Consider the following 17,095-nt stretch of genomic DNA (forward strand, 5'->3'; position numbering starts at 1 on the left):
TATGAAAAACTCTGGTTCCTATTAAAAAGAAAGCCTCATTTCTTAGTTTTTAAACAAACTCTCAGGTTGTCTGCTGACTCAAGGCTGCTCACCTGCAGGAGCACCCGGCACTGACAATTCAGCTGACTGCACACAGGCACGCCAGCACCATGCTCAGATGCTTCCCATCTGGCCAATGACATAGAGAGAATGAGAAGCAAAGCATGTCTCTTGTTCTGCATTATTGATTTATTTCTTAAGTTAGAGTACACATTGAGTCTGGCCAGAATATAGTGGCACGTAGCTGTGCCTATTGCTAGGTCACATTAAGAAAGTAACTTCATATTGCCCTTTCAACTGCAGTAACACCAACCTGGAAGAAAAATGGACCCTCCAGTCAAAGCTGTCTATATATGAGAGGGTTTTAGAGGAAGTTTCCCCAAAAGATTCTTTGTTCTGTAAGTGACCCCTTGATGCAAGGAGTGTTTCCCAGCCCTAGAAATAGGAAGCGCAGCCACAGGCATGGGGATTTTAAAATCACGCTTCAGAGACAGACATCTTGGTGTTTCATGTTGACACCAAACTGATCATCCCTTTGGATGAGGACCAGCCACAGTTGGCACTGAGAATCCCCCCAACTCAGGGCAGTATAGAGATTTTGTCTCTGGTTTCATGGCTTAGTGGCAAGCAACACCCTGAGGTTCCCAGCACCAAGTGTTCAAATCCTAGCTAAAATCCTCTCTCCATGCTCGGTAAGTCCATGTGGCACACTTTATAACGGTCTAGGTATCCAAGGGAAAGCGACAGGCAACGCGCTAGCATCTGCAATGACGCGAGGTAGCTGAGAAACAAGGTGACCGATGGGGCACTCTGCAGCCTCACCCACCATCGGTTCCCATCGCGATGTTCTGCCGCAACTCAAGAACTGCAAGGAGAGTGTCACGCAACAGGCAGACACCACGGAGGAGCCAGTACACATGATGGGACATGCAAGTGACAAGTTTCCCAAATACCTTTCCGCATAATAAAATAATCTTAATAAAAACATAATTTAAAGAAAGTGTCCAAAGCCGAGTGTAAAGTCAGAGCTGTAAACTCTACCCAAGTTTGAAGGGTCTCTTGAAGAATCATCCCTGTTTAAAAGAAAAAAAAAAAGTGGGAATTATATGATGTACATTAAAGTAGAAAAGTTAGAATTTCTAGTCAGCTGCCATGGGAAACTAAGCCTGTTTTTCATGGCAGAGCAGTAGAAGGAGCCCACCGGGAATAATAAGACGCTAAATTTATAATTCCTACAGAATCAGACCTTTTCAAGACCTCACATATCGACTTCTACAACCACCCAATGCAAGCATTCTTTCTCCACAGCACCTCGTAAACAGTGTCACTAACGGGCAATTCTCCACTTGCGAGGCAGTCAGAAATTCCATGTAACTGACCAAATATCTGCCTCCTTCACTGGTAACATTTCTTGTTGTATCAGCTCCTTAGACTGTGAAACAGCCTATAGCAAACTCCCTGGTCAGGGGATTAATGAGTCCATCCGTGTTAAACGCTTACCTAGCACACAGGCCCTCCTCCTGATACTAACTTCTCATGCCTACCCACCACCTACTTAGGCTATGCCAGGACAGGGGGTCAACCAGCCAAGGCAGGAGGGGAAACAGCTGGGATCAGCAAGTCAGACCGGCACTGATCCAGCACCAGAGGCCCACTGGTGATGAACACACGGTGCGCAGGATTCAGGGAGGTCTCCCTGCCCAGGCGTTAGGGCAGGAGCGGTGGGACCACACACCCATACCCCTGGTTCTCCTTCCAGACCCCAGATGACTGACACTCCCTCATTTGATACCTCACCAGCAGAATGCGTACTTCTGCCAACACAGTCCACACAGTTATCTTAAAGGACATTTACGTTCCGTGGCAGTGCCCACAGTTATTGCACTTTATGAACCTACAAATCCTGTCACTTAATAGACAAACATTCGACATCTATTTGGCAATTGTTCCAACTTTGAAGGAATTCCAGAATAAGCAGCAATCAACAAAAAAATGTTCTCTAAGCAGTGTCAGTTTTAAAGTACTTCCTGATGAAAACCTGAGGCTCTGCAGAAATGACAAGTGCCACATTGTTGTATCTGTCCCTTCCTTCAAGATGTCCAAAATTCACAGCTACATCAAACAACAGGTTCTGAGAATTCAGACCCTCCCCTCCCCCGCCCCAGAACTGGTCAGACTGGCACCAGAATGTAGTAATCAGTATTGAGACAACTGCCCAGTGACCGTGCTCCCCAAGCTGTCATCCCCAGGGCAGGACTGGGAGGTGCAATGCAACTTGGAGGAAGGACTGCCCATTTGATACCCACACTGACCTCACTACTTTCTTTCTTTTCTCTCTCAACCTTTGGATTATATTCAAGACCTCACCACTTTCATTCCTGGCAGATAAAAATTTTCAGCCCTAAACTTCCATGATAATTCTTGCAATCGCAGTGTGTTATCACCATGTTTTTAAAAACTAAAACTTTAAAGTACCACTTACGCTACAAGATCAGTCATGATTTATTGATGGAAACTTCAGTTCGGTGATTTCAGAGTCAGGGGAGCTGCTTCCACTTCTGTCACTATAGGTGTCCCTGTAGAATTCAGATGGTTTATGCATCATCTCCCACCAAAAACTCACTTTACGTCCCTGTTTTTGTAACCACGGTTCCTACAGGGACACTTGCCTGCACATGGCAGGAATCACAAAGACTGTTTGCTACATAATATATTTAACATGAAACTGCAGAAGGATTTCCTTCTTCCAGCTACAAAAGATATACATTCCATTTATACTTCAGTCACACACCCTACCACCAACTCTGAGTACTGGTTCTGGATAAAGGTGGCAATGGGACATAAACCTACCCGGGTTGTGGCTTACTTCCCAGGAAAAACTAGTTCCCCTTAACATGGGCCAGAGTGTCCTACGCCAAGTGTGATCTGGTCAGCACCACCAGAGCTCAGATGCTGCAGAAAGGGGGACCTGGCCAATATGCCAGGGAAGCACCGTGAGAAAGCTCCGGGAAAGGAGAGGAAACTTTCGCCCCAGGCGCCTGTGGCTTTTTTTTCTTATGACTGACTGTGACGTGTTGCTGTAATGAATCAGCGACCACCTAAAGGACTAGAGAAGACGAATGGATTACTGAAGCAAAGAGTGCGCCTACCTGGGCGAGAGCCTGCAGCCTTTCTGGAGGTAATGTGAGAGCCGCCCCACAGAAGCCAGAAGGAGGCCAAAGTATGGTGGGGAGGGCTTGATAGGTCTGGACAGGAACTCAGGGTGGTACTGAACCCCAACAAAAAAGGGATGATCTGAAATAGAGATCCAAAAGAAACAGCTTCATTGTGAAGGTTATGCACAAAGTGTAAAAGAACAAAATCTGCTTAAATGTTTCATGTTTCCATAGGCCCTAAAATAATTTGAAAATGACTTTCTCATTTGAATCTAGGTGAAGGTAACCTCAAACCATGAGTGATCTGACACCCTTTCTCCAGCACTGTTTGTGCTGTCCCCTCCTGGCTGAAGGTCTCCTGTCCAGGGTCCCACCCAAGACCCTGGCTCCCAGGATTTCTGTAGACTGAGTCTTGCAGTTCAGGAGAGGGCTGAAGTGGCTTTAGTACCAACTCCAAGCATTTTGGAGGAGAAACTGTGGCCAGAAGTTAAATGGCTCCCTGAGGAAGGCCATGTACCAGAAAGAACTTTCTAGAGTCCAGACCCCACGTTTATCAAGACCCCTTCCCTCATGAGACAGTGCTGCTTCCTAATTCTGTTAGGTCAGGAGCAACAAGATAACATTTTTATATTTTCCCATACGCCAAGAAAACTTCACTAAGTTTTCCATTAAATAAAACTGCCCTAATAATCACCTTCTAACTCCACAATTTCCATTCTCTCTCCTTCAACATCTTGGCCAACAAACTTCAAGCCTTGTTCTTCCAAACACTTTTTCCAGACTGGATTCACCTGTTGAGGCATGAAAAATAATTCTGCTGGTCTCTCAGCTCACTATCTTTCCAGAGTACCAGCAAGCTGGAATCCTCACCTCAAATCGGTGGCGGTGCCTCTCTTCCAAGTAGTCTGCGTCTCCATAGAGTTTCCCTGGCAAAACAAACAGGCTGGATGTAGAGAACTTTATCTCACAGGATGATGCGTTCACAAAAACATCTTCCTTCCTGCTTTACTTTTCATCATCTACACAGCCAGGTCTTTTGAGGGCTATTTCTATGAATCTGCTAAGGTCACCTGCTTTTAACAGCACAGTTTAGACTAATTCTTGGGCTTTTGACTCTTTCTGACAACACTACAGAAAGCCATAACAGAAACAAGACTCTCACCACCACCCTCAAACACGATTGCAAAGTATGGGCACTTCGCTGCTAGAAAACTGCCTTGGAAAGCAAATCAGGATGTACGAAACGGCAAGGCCCTGGGAACATGGCGGGATGGGAGGCATTTTAAGAGCTGCACAGATGACCTCTGATGACCATGCAGTTCCAATCACGGTCATCAAAGGCCATCAGCCCTCAGTGGCTGCATGTGAACAAGCTGGACATTTGCAAATGGGCTGCTCTACTGACTCATTTCACAGTTGCCTCGAGATCCACAAATCCACAGAACATCAGAGTTGGTAAGAGAAAGATCCCATACTCAAGTGACTCCAGCTATGCTGCTACAGAACGCCCGGACAGACACAAGGGTGCCTCTGCTAATACAGTAAAGGCAGAATTTTCCCAGTAGACAAGAAGGAAATCTGTGTAACAGTCATTTTCTTAACTATTTTCCTCCCAAAATTACCCTAAACCTTCACCATCTATTAGTACTTTATTAGAACAGAATCTACTTAGGCTGAATCATATGAAATTGCCATTTTTGTGTGACAAAAATTGCCAAACATCAGCAATTGATATGGCTGGTCTTAATAGGAAAGTAACCGATAAGGATGAATGTAACCTCACTGCCTCATTCTGTTGAGGCGCCCATGCCTAGGAGTCTGACTGCACTGCCAGTGTCCTTTCTAAGACCCACACTGCTTCTATAGCTATCACAGTGCATCCTAAAAGGGTATGAATAAGAGAGGAAAGAACGAACTTCAAAAGCAAGAACGAAACGAAAAAAAGCCAGCCTGCTCCTCGAAACCACAGCACCACCCTAAGACACGCGTCCTGGGCGCGCAGAGCCAAAGGCTGGGCCAGCGCGAGGCAGCTCTTACTCATGACTGAGTTCTTGGTCTGGAACAGGGTTCTCCTCTTGCCCAGCCTCATGGTTCCGCCCATCTGCCCTGGGTTGTGTTCTGGCATGTCTACGACCTGGAGATGTTCAGAAAACAGACACCAACTACAGAACTCTGCTTCCACTAGAGAGAAACCTCCCTCGCTGAGTGGGTGGCAAAAGCTTGTAAGTAAGCTCTAATTCTCCAGGCTTTCCTTATGAGACGTTTTGTCACAGAAGAAAATGCCTCCCAGTTGGCATTTGTAACCTCGGTTGGGTGGAGGCTCCGTCCTTCAGCCTGTCCTCCTGATCTGCAGACAGGACCACAGCAGCCCCTCCTCGGGCTAGTCCCGCCCCAGCACTGTGGACGGTAAGCATCACTTCCTTAGAAAGACTGATACAGTAGCACAGACACGGACTGGATGTGTCATAACATGTCTGTCATTGCCCCAGCTAGCCTGATGACTGCTCAAAGGCAAGGGATGCAGGGCTAGCACCCTGCAGCTTAGCAAGCATCTGAGGACTGGGTGGGCCATGCACTGATGGCCCAGTCCACCTCTCAGCCCAGCGTTCCCAGGCACCTTCTGATTCCAGGCTCTCTGTGCCCTGTTCCTCCTGACCCCAAAGCCCCATGCTGCAAAACATTTGCTGGTCCACTCCTGAGGCCTTAGTATCAGCAAAGTTCAATTTCAGGTCAACAAACACATAGTGATGCTAAGTGCCGTGAGATCAAGAACTTTGTCCGTCTCATTTAGCACGGTGTCCTCGGTGACAAGGGCAGTCCCAGCATATAGTACGCATCCACATTTGTTGAATGCTGAAAAACGTAAATAAGTGCCCTTCCCTTTACATCCCTGTCACCCTGGGCTGGGAATTCAAAGGTGATTAAAGGCACCATCCCTCCTCCATGTGCCTAACAGTACAGCGGGCTGAGAATGCCACATGCCCTCGGCATGAAATCTAACGCAAGGTACGCCAGCCTGGAAAATCTTTGGATACGGTTAAGCCAACCAGTGCTCCAACCCAGCAGTTCTCCCAGGACTATGGCTGGGGATCCCATGAATTAATATATAATATACATATGAAAGCAGTGAGAGCAGCGGCTGGCACACAGTAAGTACACATGCCAGGGTCTCATATTAGTATCTATACTGTGTTCTGGGAGTTGAGGGGAGTAGGGATGGAGAAGAATTTTAATCAGGAATCCCCTCCAGTTTCCTGGGCTGGTACCTGTCTTAAAAACTTTCTGTGGTCAATGAGAAAGATTAGGGAGGAATTACATAATGAAAAAGAAAAGTTTTTCCTCTCTGGTAGGTCTGAGTGCCCAAAACCTCAGGGTTCTTTGGGATGGACTCAAGCAGTCTCACTTCCTGTCTCTAATCATCAATCACGTTCATAAATGCCCCTTCTACACCCTTCTAAGCCCTGTGGAGGTTCAAACACTTGACTCACCACAGGATGACTGGTCATAGGGTCAAACTCTGTAGAATTGGCATCTGAAATACCAAAATACTTGTTATGAAAATAGTTACAAACAAAAGCGATTAATAGTTTCATTGCTAAGCTCTAAACACAACTTCCCTCCTCAGTTTAAGATCAGTGATTAGAACAAAAACTAAAGATAGCATTCCCCTGACCTCATCCCCAGAGGAGATCTCACTATGGTCCAGGCTCGAGTGCAGTGGTGCGATCATAGCTCACTGCAGCCTTGAACTCCCAGGTTCAAGCAATCCGCCGGCCTCAGCCTCCCAAGGTCAAACTACAGGGGCACACTACCACATCCAGCTAATTTTTTTTCATTTTTTGGAGAGACAAAGGCTATATTGCCCAGGCTAGTCTCAAACACCTGGGCTCAAGCAATCCTGCTTTGGCATCCCAAAGTACTGGGATTACAGGTGCAAGCCACCAGACTGGCAATAAATAGCATTTTTAAGACATAAAATACTCAACCCACACACACGTGAATTTTTTTACATTAAGTATAACTCTCTGGAAAGTCAATCAGTACAAAATGCGAAAATCAAAACTAATGGCATAACCTAGTAATTTTTAATTAGATACTGCATCTTTGACAGTTTTTTTTTTTTTGAGACAGAATTTCACACTTGTTGCCCAGGCTGGAGTGCAATGGCGTGATCTCGGCTCACCGAAACCTCCACCTCCAGGTTTCAAGCGATTCTCCTGTCTCGGCCTCCCGAGTAGCTGGGATTACAGGTATGCACCACCATGCCCGGCTAACTTTGTATTTTTAGTAGAGACGGGGTTTCTCCATGTTGGTCAGGCTGGTCTCGAACTCCCGACCTCAGGTGATCTGCCTGCCTCGGCCTCCCAAAGTGCTGGGATTACAGGCATGAACCACTGCACCCCACCTGTGACAGTTCTTATATTGTTTGTGTTTTAAGACAAGAGTCTCACTATGTCACCCAGAATGGAGTGCAGTGGCACAATCTTGGCTCACTGCAACCTACACCTCCGGAATTCAAGTGATTCTCATGTCTTGGCCTCCCAAGTAGCTGGGATTACAGGCACACACCACCACACCTGGTTAATTTTTGTATTTTTAGTAGAGATGGGGTTTCTCCATGTTGGCCAGGCTGGTCTCAACCTCCTGGCCTCAAGTGATTAACCCACCTCAGCCTCCCGAAATACCGGGATTACAGGCCTCAGCCACCATGCCCGGCCAAGTTTTTATATTGTCTTAATGTTTCAGACTCTTGTCTCTCTGAGATAAACAAGTACTATTTCTTCTATACGTCTTTCATCTTCAGCAGCTAATACAATGCCCTACTCAACTGTTTCACTCAATAGCTCAGTCAGAAATGAACTGATTTCAACTCAACCTTTCTATCCTTCACTGAACTTACCGTCTAACCAAAGCAAAACCACTAAAGACCAAAAGGCAAAGCACCAAGTTCCTGGTACTATGTGAATGCTGGGCACTGTTCTCCTCCTGGCCTGAACCAGGGTCCAGTCTCAACTGAAGTGTAAGCTCATCACCAAAGCACCTACCCATTTGGGAATTTAAGTGAGAGGCAGAGGTCTGGGGCTGTGAAGGATACAGGGAGGCCAGAAAGCCAGCTCTGGGGTGGCGGGTGATAAGACAGTGCCTCTCAGGACTCAGAAGCCAGCACTCAAGGGCATGCTGTCTACCAAACTGAGCCACACCCCCAGGTCACTGTGAAGCAGCCTCTCAGGGAAAGGGTGAATGAAACCCAGCCCTAAACCATATGCTGGCCACCAGAGTCACTTGTACTTTATAAAGTCAAACTGCTTTTACATTCCTTCAGGTTACTTTATTTTCCACAGAATTTACAAGGTCTTTCTGAAAATCTAGTATTTGTCGGGTGGGCTACAAATAAATGGGCTGCGGCGGACCATTCCATGGGTGGCCCCAGTGCAGCATGCTCAGTCTTCACATCCATGTGTGTTCTCCTCCCCTGCCGGCTCGGGGCTTGGCCACGTGACTTGTTTTGGCCAACGGGACATCAGCAGGCCTGATAAGTGCCTGCATAATAGGCCTGTCATTTTGGAAGCCAGCTGCCCGCCCTGTGTGAGGAAGCTTGGGCTGGATGAATGAATGATGAGCCACTAGGTGGAGACAGCATCTTGACGTCCCTGCTGGGCCGAGCTCACAGCTGAACGCGAGGCAGGAGTGTGCCATCTCAGATACTACACCACATGCAGCTGACACCCAGGCACTGAGCCAAACCACAGAATAGTGAGATGAGAAGTCACTGCTGTTGGGAGCCACTGAGCTTTAGGGAGGTCTGTCACATAGTAATACACAGCTAGGCGAAGAGCTGATATTATCTGAGCATTTCCCTATTTTCCAGGCACTGCTAGAGACTATTTACATACATTATCTCCCTTAATCATGTGAAGTACGTACCTTTATTACTCCCATTTTACAGAAAAAACAGAGGCCCATAAAGGCTAAGTAATTTGCTTAAACTCACCCATAAGCGATAAGGTTGGAATCTGAGCCCAGTTTCAATAGCTCCAGAGCCAAGGTTCTCATAATAACTGCCCAAGCCTCACTTAGGACAAGGACTTCTCACCAGGCACCAGCTTCAGGATGGTGGCCACGGTGATCAAAGTGACCGAATCTCAAGAACAGGAACACAGGGGCAGAAGGCAAAGGAGGGAGTCTGGCTGTGCTCCCTCCTTCCTGCGTGGAGGAGCCGTGCTGTTCCTCAAGAGGCAAGGCAGCTCCCTTATGGCACACCATGAGGTGCTAGGAACCCAGGCCTGCCCTTCTCAAAGCTCCTGATCACCCAGGTGGCAACAGGCCTCATATCCTCCAGAAATACGCAAGCGGGAATTGAATGAGTGTCTTAATGCACGCTTACCTCGCCATCCCAGCACGTTTCTTGAGAATTCAACCACTGCCAACTGCATCCCTAAGCACACGCCTTCCAGGCGGGGGGAAAAACAAACAAAACTCCATTGAAAAGGCAGCTCCTACTTTTCCCAGCAGCCTCTGCAATGGCCTTTGTGTCCTTTATTTGGAGAACTATAATCGCAAACTCATAACTTCCTGCTATGAACAAGTACTCTCTGCTGTTACACTTTACTTGTATTAGGTTTCAAAAACTGCATGTAAAGTAGATGAAAATTCTAGATTTGCAAAGTCATCCCATTTTAGAAGTGATATTCTGTTCAGTACTTTTTTCCCCCCAGACAGGGTCTTGCTGTTGCCCACTATGGAGTGCAGTGGAGAGATCTTGGCTCACTACAGCCTCGAATTTCTGGGATCCAGCAATCCTCCTGCCTCAGCCTCCACAAGTGTTGGGTTTACAGGTGTGAACCACCATGCCTAGCCTCGGTACTTTAAAATTCAAGTTTTCTTACCCTCTCTCATTAAGTTTTTATTTACAATTGTTCAAGTTGAAAATTACTAAAATGTACAGCACCAGGAGGCATGCAAAATCATTTTGTCCAATTACAGTCAGCTGTTGTGCCAAGTGAGCAGATATAAAACTCACATGTGCTGCAAACAGCTGGGCTCATTAAATGGACAGGAATTCACAATTCATTCTCTCAAAATTCCACGACATCTACATGTAGCTCATAAGCATAAATAAGCTTTCCAAGACTGAATTTGTCTCCAAAGAGAAACATGAAGGCTTCTACTTGGGATCCTATCCACAAAGACAGCACGTTTCAGTAATCCCCCCACTTTGTTCATAGGCTCCCACGTGGCACTGTTCCCCACTCTTTCCTACTCTAAGTGAAGACTGCACTGCAGAGCTCCTTACCCAAAAAAGGCTTTTTCTGATTCCGAGCCCAGGCAATTGCTTGGATTTTTCCTTCTGTTCCTCGAACACCAAATCCTCCTGGAACCAGCACTCCACTGCACAAAAGAACAAACCACAAAGGCAACTCCCCTTTTCTACCAGTCCAGCTTGCAATAATCGCCTAACGGGCCATTACCAAGACACTGAAGCCATGAATTAACCCCATACATTGTGCTATTGGGACAATGAATTGTATGCAAACACTATGAACTTAGAAACTGCATAGGAAACTATGGACTTTGCTTAGTAACTTAAGAACATGCTTATTTCAAGTGAAAAAGATGGTATACATAACTGCAATACTGCCACTGCACTATCTTTGGTACTGAGTTGTTCACAATTTTTTTTCCTTGAGACAGGGTCTCACACTGTTACCCAGGCTGGAGTGCAGTGGTGTGATCACAGCTCACTGCAGCCTTGATCTCCCAAGAAGCTGGGACAACACCCAGCTGGTTTTGTTGTTTTTGTTGTAGAAACAGGGTCTCCCTATGTTGCCCGGGCTGGTCTTGAACTCTTGGGCTCAAGCAATCCTCCCACCTCAGCCTCTCAAAGTTTTGGGATTACAGGCATGAGCCACTGTGCCCAGCCCAAAATTTTAAATACATATATTAATATTAACAATTTATTTTACATCTTGGCTTAAAATGCTCCTCTAAGGGGGCCTTTCTTCATCAGCTGTGTGTGCCGTACTAACCAAGACACTCAGAAGAAAGTGTACACCTCCGTAATATTCAACTATTCTAGTGAACCAGAAATTCTTGCTAATGTTTTACTATTATAAATAACAGCTGCCAAAACAATTGATGAGACTCTACTGATGGGTACTCATCAAATGTTCTGGATGAAAAATCGTTAAATGAGCCTCATCAATAGATGCATACGGCAAACAATATCAAAATCAGAACAGCTTTTCAGATCCAATGATATTGACAAGCTGCATTTTTTAAGGATTAAATCAGATAGCATGTAGTCTTTTCAACAATTAAAAAATATTTTAACAAGTCAATTACCTACTACTGGCACATGAAAACAAGAGGACTTTTTCATTAAAACAAACCAAAAGAACTCTGGAAACCCAAGGCAGTGAACTCTACTCACTGAGCACTACAGAGCTTCTGCCAAGCTTCGTGGTAGCGCACAGGCTCTTCTTGCGAGGTGATGGGCTCCAAGTCCGCAGAATCTATGTACTGGATGTTATTCAGACAGGGGAGAAAAGCAGGCTCGTGACCCCAGGCTGTGCTTTCTTAATTTTTAAATAATATTATCATTTTATCAAAGTTCTGTCTTTCTTGATTCTGGCTTTAAAGCGATCATCTTAATATATTTAATAACTTAAACATTTTTTAAATATGAGGTTTTAAAATACAACAGTTTCCTTCAAAATCATTAAACTCCCAAATCTCTCTCTTTCCGCACTCTACTGTGTTCAGGATCTGGTCTCAGCTAAGCCTCTGCAGCAGACTCTAGCGGGCTTTCTGTTCAATGACACCCTCCTCAGCCCATCTTCCGCCCAGCTTTTGTGGGTTTTTTCTTTTTCTTTCTACCATATTGAAGCATAATTCACATACAATAAAATACAAGCATTTTAAGTGCATACTTTGAAGAGTTTTGTCAGACATACACACCAAGATATAGAATGAGCCGGGCGTGGTGGCTCACACCTATAATCCCAGCACTTTGGAAGGCCGAGGCGGGTGGATCACTTGAGGTCAGGAGTTCGAGACTAGCCTGGCAAACATGGTGAATCCCCATCTCTACTAAAAATACAAAAAAAAAAAAAAAAAAAATAGCTGGGTGTGGTGGCATGCACCTGTAGTCCCAGCTACCCAGGAGGCTGAGGCAGGAGAACTGCTTGAACCCGGAAGGTGGAGGTTGCAGTGAACTGGGGTCGTGCCACTGCACTCCAGCCTGGGTGACAGAGCGAGACTCCATCTCAAACAAAACAAAACAAAACATAAGTTACCATCTTCCCAGAATGTGCCCCTCTACCTCCTACCCCAAACAACCTCAGATCCAATTTCTATCATCACAGATTCGTTTTGCCTCTTATAGAACCTCATATAAATGGAGCCAAATAGTATATAACCTTTTGTGTCTGGCTTCTTTTGCTTAGTGTTTTTGAAGTTCATCCATGTTGCTGTGTTTATCAGTAGTTTGTTCCTTTGCTTTTTTAACTTTTTTTTGCAGAGACGGGGGTCTCGCTATGTTGACCAGGCTGCTCTCGAACTACTGGCCTCAGGCAATCCTCCCACAGCAGAGCCTCCCTAAGTGTTGGGATTATGGGCTTGAGCCAGTCAGTGTTCAGCCTGGTTTGTTCCTTTTCATTGCTGAGTGGTTTCTACTATATAAATAAACCATTACAAATTGATCCATTGACAGGCTATAAATATTTGGGTTGTTTCGAGATTTCAGCTATTATGAATAATTTGTCCATTTGAATAAAAATCTTTTTTTGTGGATGTTTTCAAGTCTCTCAAGTGAGTATCTGGGAATGGACTTATTGGATCACAAGTCTCTACCTTGATAAGAAACTACCAGACTGTTTTCTAGTGCGGTGGTGCCATTTTACACCCCAGCAGCAAGTTAAGAGCTCCACAGCCTCTCTAACACTCAGCCGCTCTAGTGGGTATGTGTCACTATCTCATTGTGACTTCATGTGCACTGATTTCCCTGACAACTAGAGGTGGTGAGCACCTTTTCATGTTTATCACCTACATCTTTTTTTGGAAGTGTCTGTTCAAATCTTGTGCCCACTTTTTAAATGACGGTGTTCACCGTTTTTCTACAATCTCCTACCTAAACCCTGCAGTTAGTTTCCTGAACCTCACGGTAAGAGCCAGATTTGGCCCAGTTCATGGAATTGTGGGCAGGCCCTCACCAGCCTGTCTCCAGACAGCCTCCAATTCACAATTTCCATCCACAGTGTTTCCAACTGCTCCACATCTCCAAGCCCTTGGATGTGCTCTATCTATTCTAACAGGAATGCCCCTTCCGAGCCTTCTCCATCCTACCCACCCCAACCTGGTGTCCCTCCATGAGGAAGTCTGCCTTCCTCATGTGTCTGCCACAGCAGGTTCAGCCTCTATGTGTTCCTTCCTTCCTAAGAGACTCAATATTCCTTAAAGGCAGAGACTGTTGCCTTTTCATCCATCTCTCATCCTCTGCCACCTAACAAACATATGGCAGCCACAGACTAACTCCAAGTGGATAAAATAAATGAATGATGGAAAGAACTAGCAAATAAGAAGTCAGGGCCGTGTAATGGGATTTAAATTCTTAAAACACGTATACAACAGGCCATTCTGCAGGAACCTGTCCAGCGGCACAAAGCAAACTAAATTCTCACGCTGAGAAACACCTGGGAAGTAGAAAGCAAACCCCAATGTGGGGACAGCTATATGGGGCCCGTTTAACAACCTCAGCACTGAGCCCCAACTTTACCTCTGACCTTCATCTCTTCCTGAAAAGCTCCAGCTGATGGGCCGGGAAGAAAAGGAATAAAGGGGACAGGCAGAAGGGAGGGTTTAAGGACAGCTGACGTAGCGCTTACCATATGCCAGGCATAATTCTCAGCACTTTGTATTCACGAACTTCTTACAACAACCCTAGGAGGAAGGCACCATCACCATCCCTTTTTAACAATGCGGAAACTGAGGCACAAAGAGGGTTAAGTAAGTTGTCTAGGTCTCACCGCTTGTAGATGACAGAGCTAGAATCTGAGCCCTGGTCACCAGGCTCAGGCATCCATGCTTTTTTTTTTTTTTTTAAGACGGAGTCTCACTCTGTTGCCCAGGCTGGAGTGCAGTGGTGCAATCTCGGCTCACTGCAACCTCCACCTCCCAGGTTCAAGCAATTTTCCTGCCTCAGCCTCCCAAGTAGCTAGGACTACAAGCACATGCCACCATGCCTGGCTAATGTTTTGTATTTTGAGTAGAGATGGGGTTTCACCATGTTAGCCAGAACGGTCTCAATCTCCTGACCTCGTGATCTGCCCACCTCGGCCTCCCAAAGTGCTGGGATTACAGGCGTGAGCCAACACGCCCAGCCACGGCATCCATGCTCTTAACCATGACACTCTACTGCCACCCACAGACAAGCAGGGCCATGCCCCACCATTCCACCAGCTCAGCTGCTGCCCGCCATGGCACAGACCAGAACGCAGTAACTACCATTTACTGAGTGCCTGCCCTGCATCCCAGAGAAACCTCACAGCTCCATGAGGTCAATATTCTCATTCCCACTCTGCAATAAGTGATAAGCACAGGTTAGGAAAGGCAGCCCACATGCCAACAAAGTCTCCAAGAGCCTCCTGCTATCAACTGTGCAGCATGCCTGTGGCCCACCAGTGGTCCCCATTTCCAGAGGGCATTTTATTTGGTTACCTGATAGTCATAGCCAAGAACTCAAGTCTCTCCACCCTCTCCTCTAGCCATCTCTCCCCTTCATTAATTCCTGAAAATGCTCTACGGCCTTCTCAAAGCCACGAAGCAACCACAAATCTTTTTAATCCTTAAAAAGTAATTCCTTAAAAAGTAATTCTGAGCTCCAAAAACAGAAAGCAGATATGACGCAGCACCTACGAGACTACAGACTGCTTCCCTGCTCATCCTTTGGCTGTATCTGTGCCACCCTCCTTACCTTGATTTCCAATTTGTGGTTGATGGCCAGTGCAGAATGCTCCAGAGCCTTAATGACAGAGGCATAGGAGTCTGAGAACTTCGTGTATTTGCCCACAAGGGCAATAGAGCAGGTCTCCAGCAAGCGATCATATCTATCAAATAAACGTCAAAAAAACCCAGTTACTCAGAAGGTACACGCTATCATGAGACCAAAATAGCTATTTCAAGAGAAAAAAAAACACGTCTGGCCAGGAATGAGCTCACGCCCATAATCCTATAATCCCAGCACTTTGAAAGGCTGAGGTGGGGGGATCTTGATCCCAGGAGTTGGAGGTTACAGTGAGCTGACTGCACCACTGCACTACAGCCTGGGCAACAGTGTGAGACCCTGCCTCAAAAAACCCCCACAAAAACAACAAAAACACATCTGGGAAGAATATAACGGGAATAGCTATTATCTGAGTTCTGTGTACAGACCAGTAAAGAGGAAGTAATTTTCAGATCAACATGGCAGGCTTTGCAAAGAAAGTTTTGTTTTTTTTTTTTTTTTTGAAACTTACAAAGAGTTTCAATATCTCACACAAATTTGCCTACAAAAAATTTTTTTCATACCAAAGGCCAAAAAAAAACCAGACATAAACAGACAATTCACAAGAATCAATGGGATGAAGGCAAGTGTCAAACAAATTATGGGATATTCACAAAATAGAAAAGTCCACACTCATTAAAAGTTTTCATTGTAAAATACAATAACAGAGCAAAATGCTTATAATGTTTTATGAAAAAGGATGATAAAATTGCCATTCTGGTAGCTACATGTAAGCAGACAAAGACTGAAAGGAAAATGTTGAAATGAAAAACGATTCTTACAGAGCAACGGAATGAGTATGCCCTCTCCAAATGCTTCTAGGCCGCCATATTGATCTTGCAACTAAGATAAGGCCTGCCCATTGCTCTAAGACACGAAGTAAAGATCTCTCAAGGGATGTGACAGCATCACCAAGCCTTAAAAGGATGTAGTGGAGTAGGCAGCAACACATCCCCGTCCTAATGTGATCCCTTTCTGGTGTGGGGTGAGACACACATTCCCAAACACAGCTCAGATCTCTGGGGTGGTACCCAGGAGTGCTCCAGCCACTGTCAGCCATTCATGTGGGCTTTGGATATGCACACTCACCCGCTGCCACCAGGACGCCTGTCTGCACTGATTTAGTTGGTAAGAGACAAGCGTGTTAAGACATAACCCGAACTCAGTGTCTGGAGGCCCGGCACCTGGCCCGGCCCTACCAGGATCTCCTCATCTGTGCCACAGCTACGTGACAGCTAAGATCTTTTCTGAACATCTCTTACTACAAAGGCCCTTCTAATGAGTGGATGGCAGAAGTGCAAAAGTGCTAGGGCTAGAGTCGGCTTCACCAGCCCTACAAAAGAGTAAAGGAGGCTACCACTCCCAGCTCCTCATTGCAGGCAAACCTGTCAGCCATCTCCTTCCATTTCATCAGCATTTTTCTTGGCTGCCTCTCAATAGGAAGGTCAAGTCTTCGAAGAAAATAATCTACAACCCCTTGCTCCTCTAACAACAAGGGGACTCGGTAGATGGATGAGACATCGTGGACACAGATCACCTGTTTAGAAAAAAGCAAGTTATTAAATAAAAGCAAAAACTCACCAGGCTTACAGCCCCCTACTAGCTATGTGACCTTGTAAAAATATTATGTATTTGAAAACAGAAAAAAGGACAATTTTCTAGATAAACTACTAAAACAGACTCAAGAACAGAATAGAAAATTAGTGGCCAATCTATTATGAACATGGATGCAAAAGTCCTTTAAAAAAATTCATGGCTGGGCAAGGTGGCTTATGCTTATAATCCTAGTACTTTGGGAGGCCATGGCAGGAGGATTGCTCAAGCTCAGGAGTTCAAGACCAGACTGGGCAACATGGTAAAA

General features: G+C 45.7%; 1 protein-coding gene across 4 annotated transcripts in view; it reads right to left on the minus strand.

Annotated features, from left to right (window-relative positions):
• Positions 1-208: 208 nt before the first annotated feature.
• The window catches only part of CTPS1 (CTP synthase 1), a 33,554-nt gene continuing 16,667 nt past the window's right edge, over positions 209-17,095 (minus strand). For all 4 annotated transcript variants that reach the window (XM_054492775.2, XM_054492785.2, XM_063665648.1 and 1 more), the window contains exons 8-19: positions 16,620-16,771; positions 15,166-15,298; positions 11,626-11,714; positions 10,489-10,583; positions 9,580-9,642; positions 6,683-6,726; positions 5,232-5,328; positions 4,065-4,120; positions 3,889-3,985; positions 3,189-3,333; positions 2,522-2,615; positions 209-1,112 (exon numbers count right to left, since the gene is read on the minus strand). In XM_054492775.2, the coding sequence (XP_054348750.1) occupies positions 2,531-2,615; positions 3,189-3,333; positions 3,889-3,985; positions 4,065-4,120; positions 5,232-5,328; positions 6,683-6,726; positions 9,580-9,642; positions 10,489-10,583; positions 11,626-11,714; positions 15,166-15,298; positions 16,620-16,771 (1,056 nt within the window). In that variant the 3' untranslated portion in view covers positions 209-1,112; positions 2,522-2,530. The remainder of the gene's footprint in view (positions 1,113-2,521; positions 2,616-3,188; positions 3,334-3,888; positions 3,986-4,064; positions 4,121-5,231; positions 5,329-6,682; positions 6,727-9,579; positions 9,643-10,488; positions 10,584-11,625; positions 11,715-15,165; positions 15,299-16,619; positions 16,772-17,095) is intronic.

Source organism: Pongo pygmaeus, chromosome 1, assembly GCF_028885625.2.
Source record: "Pongo pygmaeus isolate AG05252 chromosome 1, NHGRI_mPonPyg2-v2.0_pri, whole genome shotgun sequence".
In the NCBI taxonomy this organism is placed as follows: domain Eukaryota; kingdom Metazoa; phylum Chordata; class Mammalia; order Primates; family Hominidae; genus Pongo; species Pongo pygmaeus.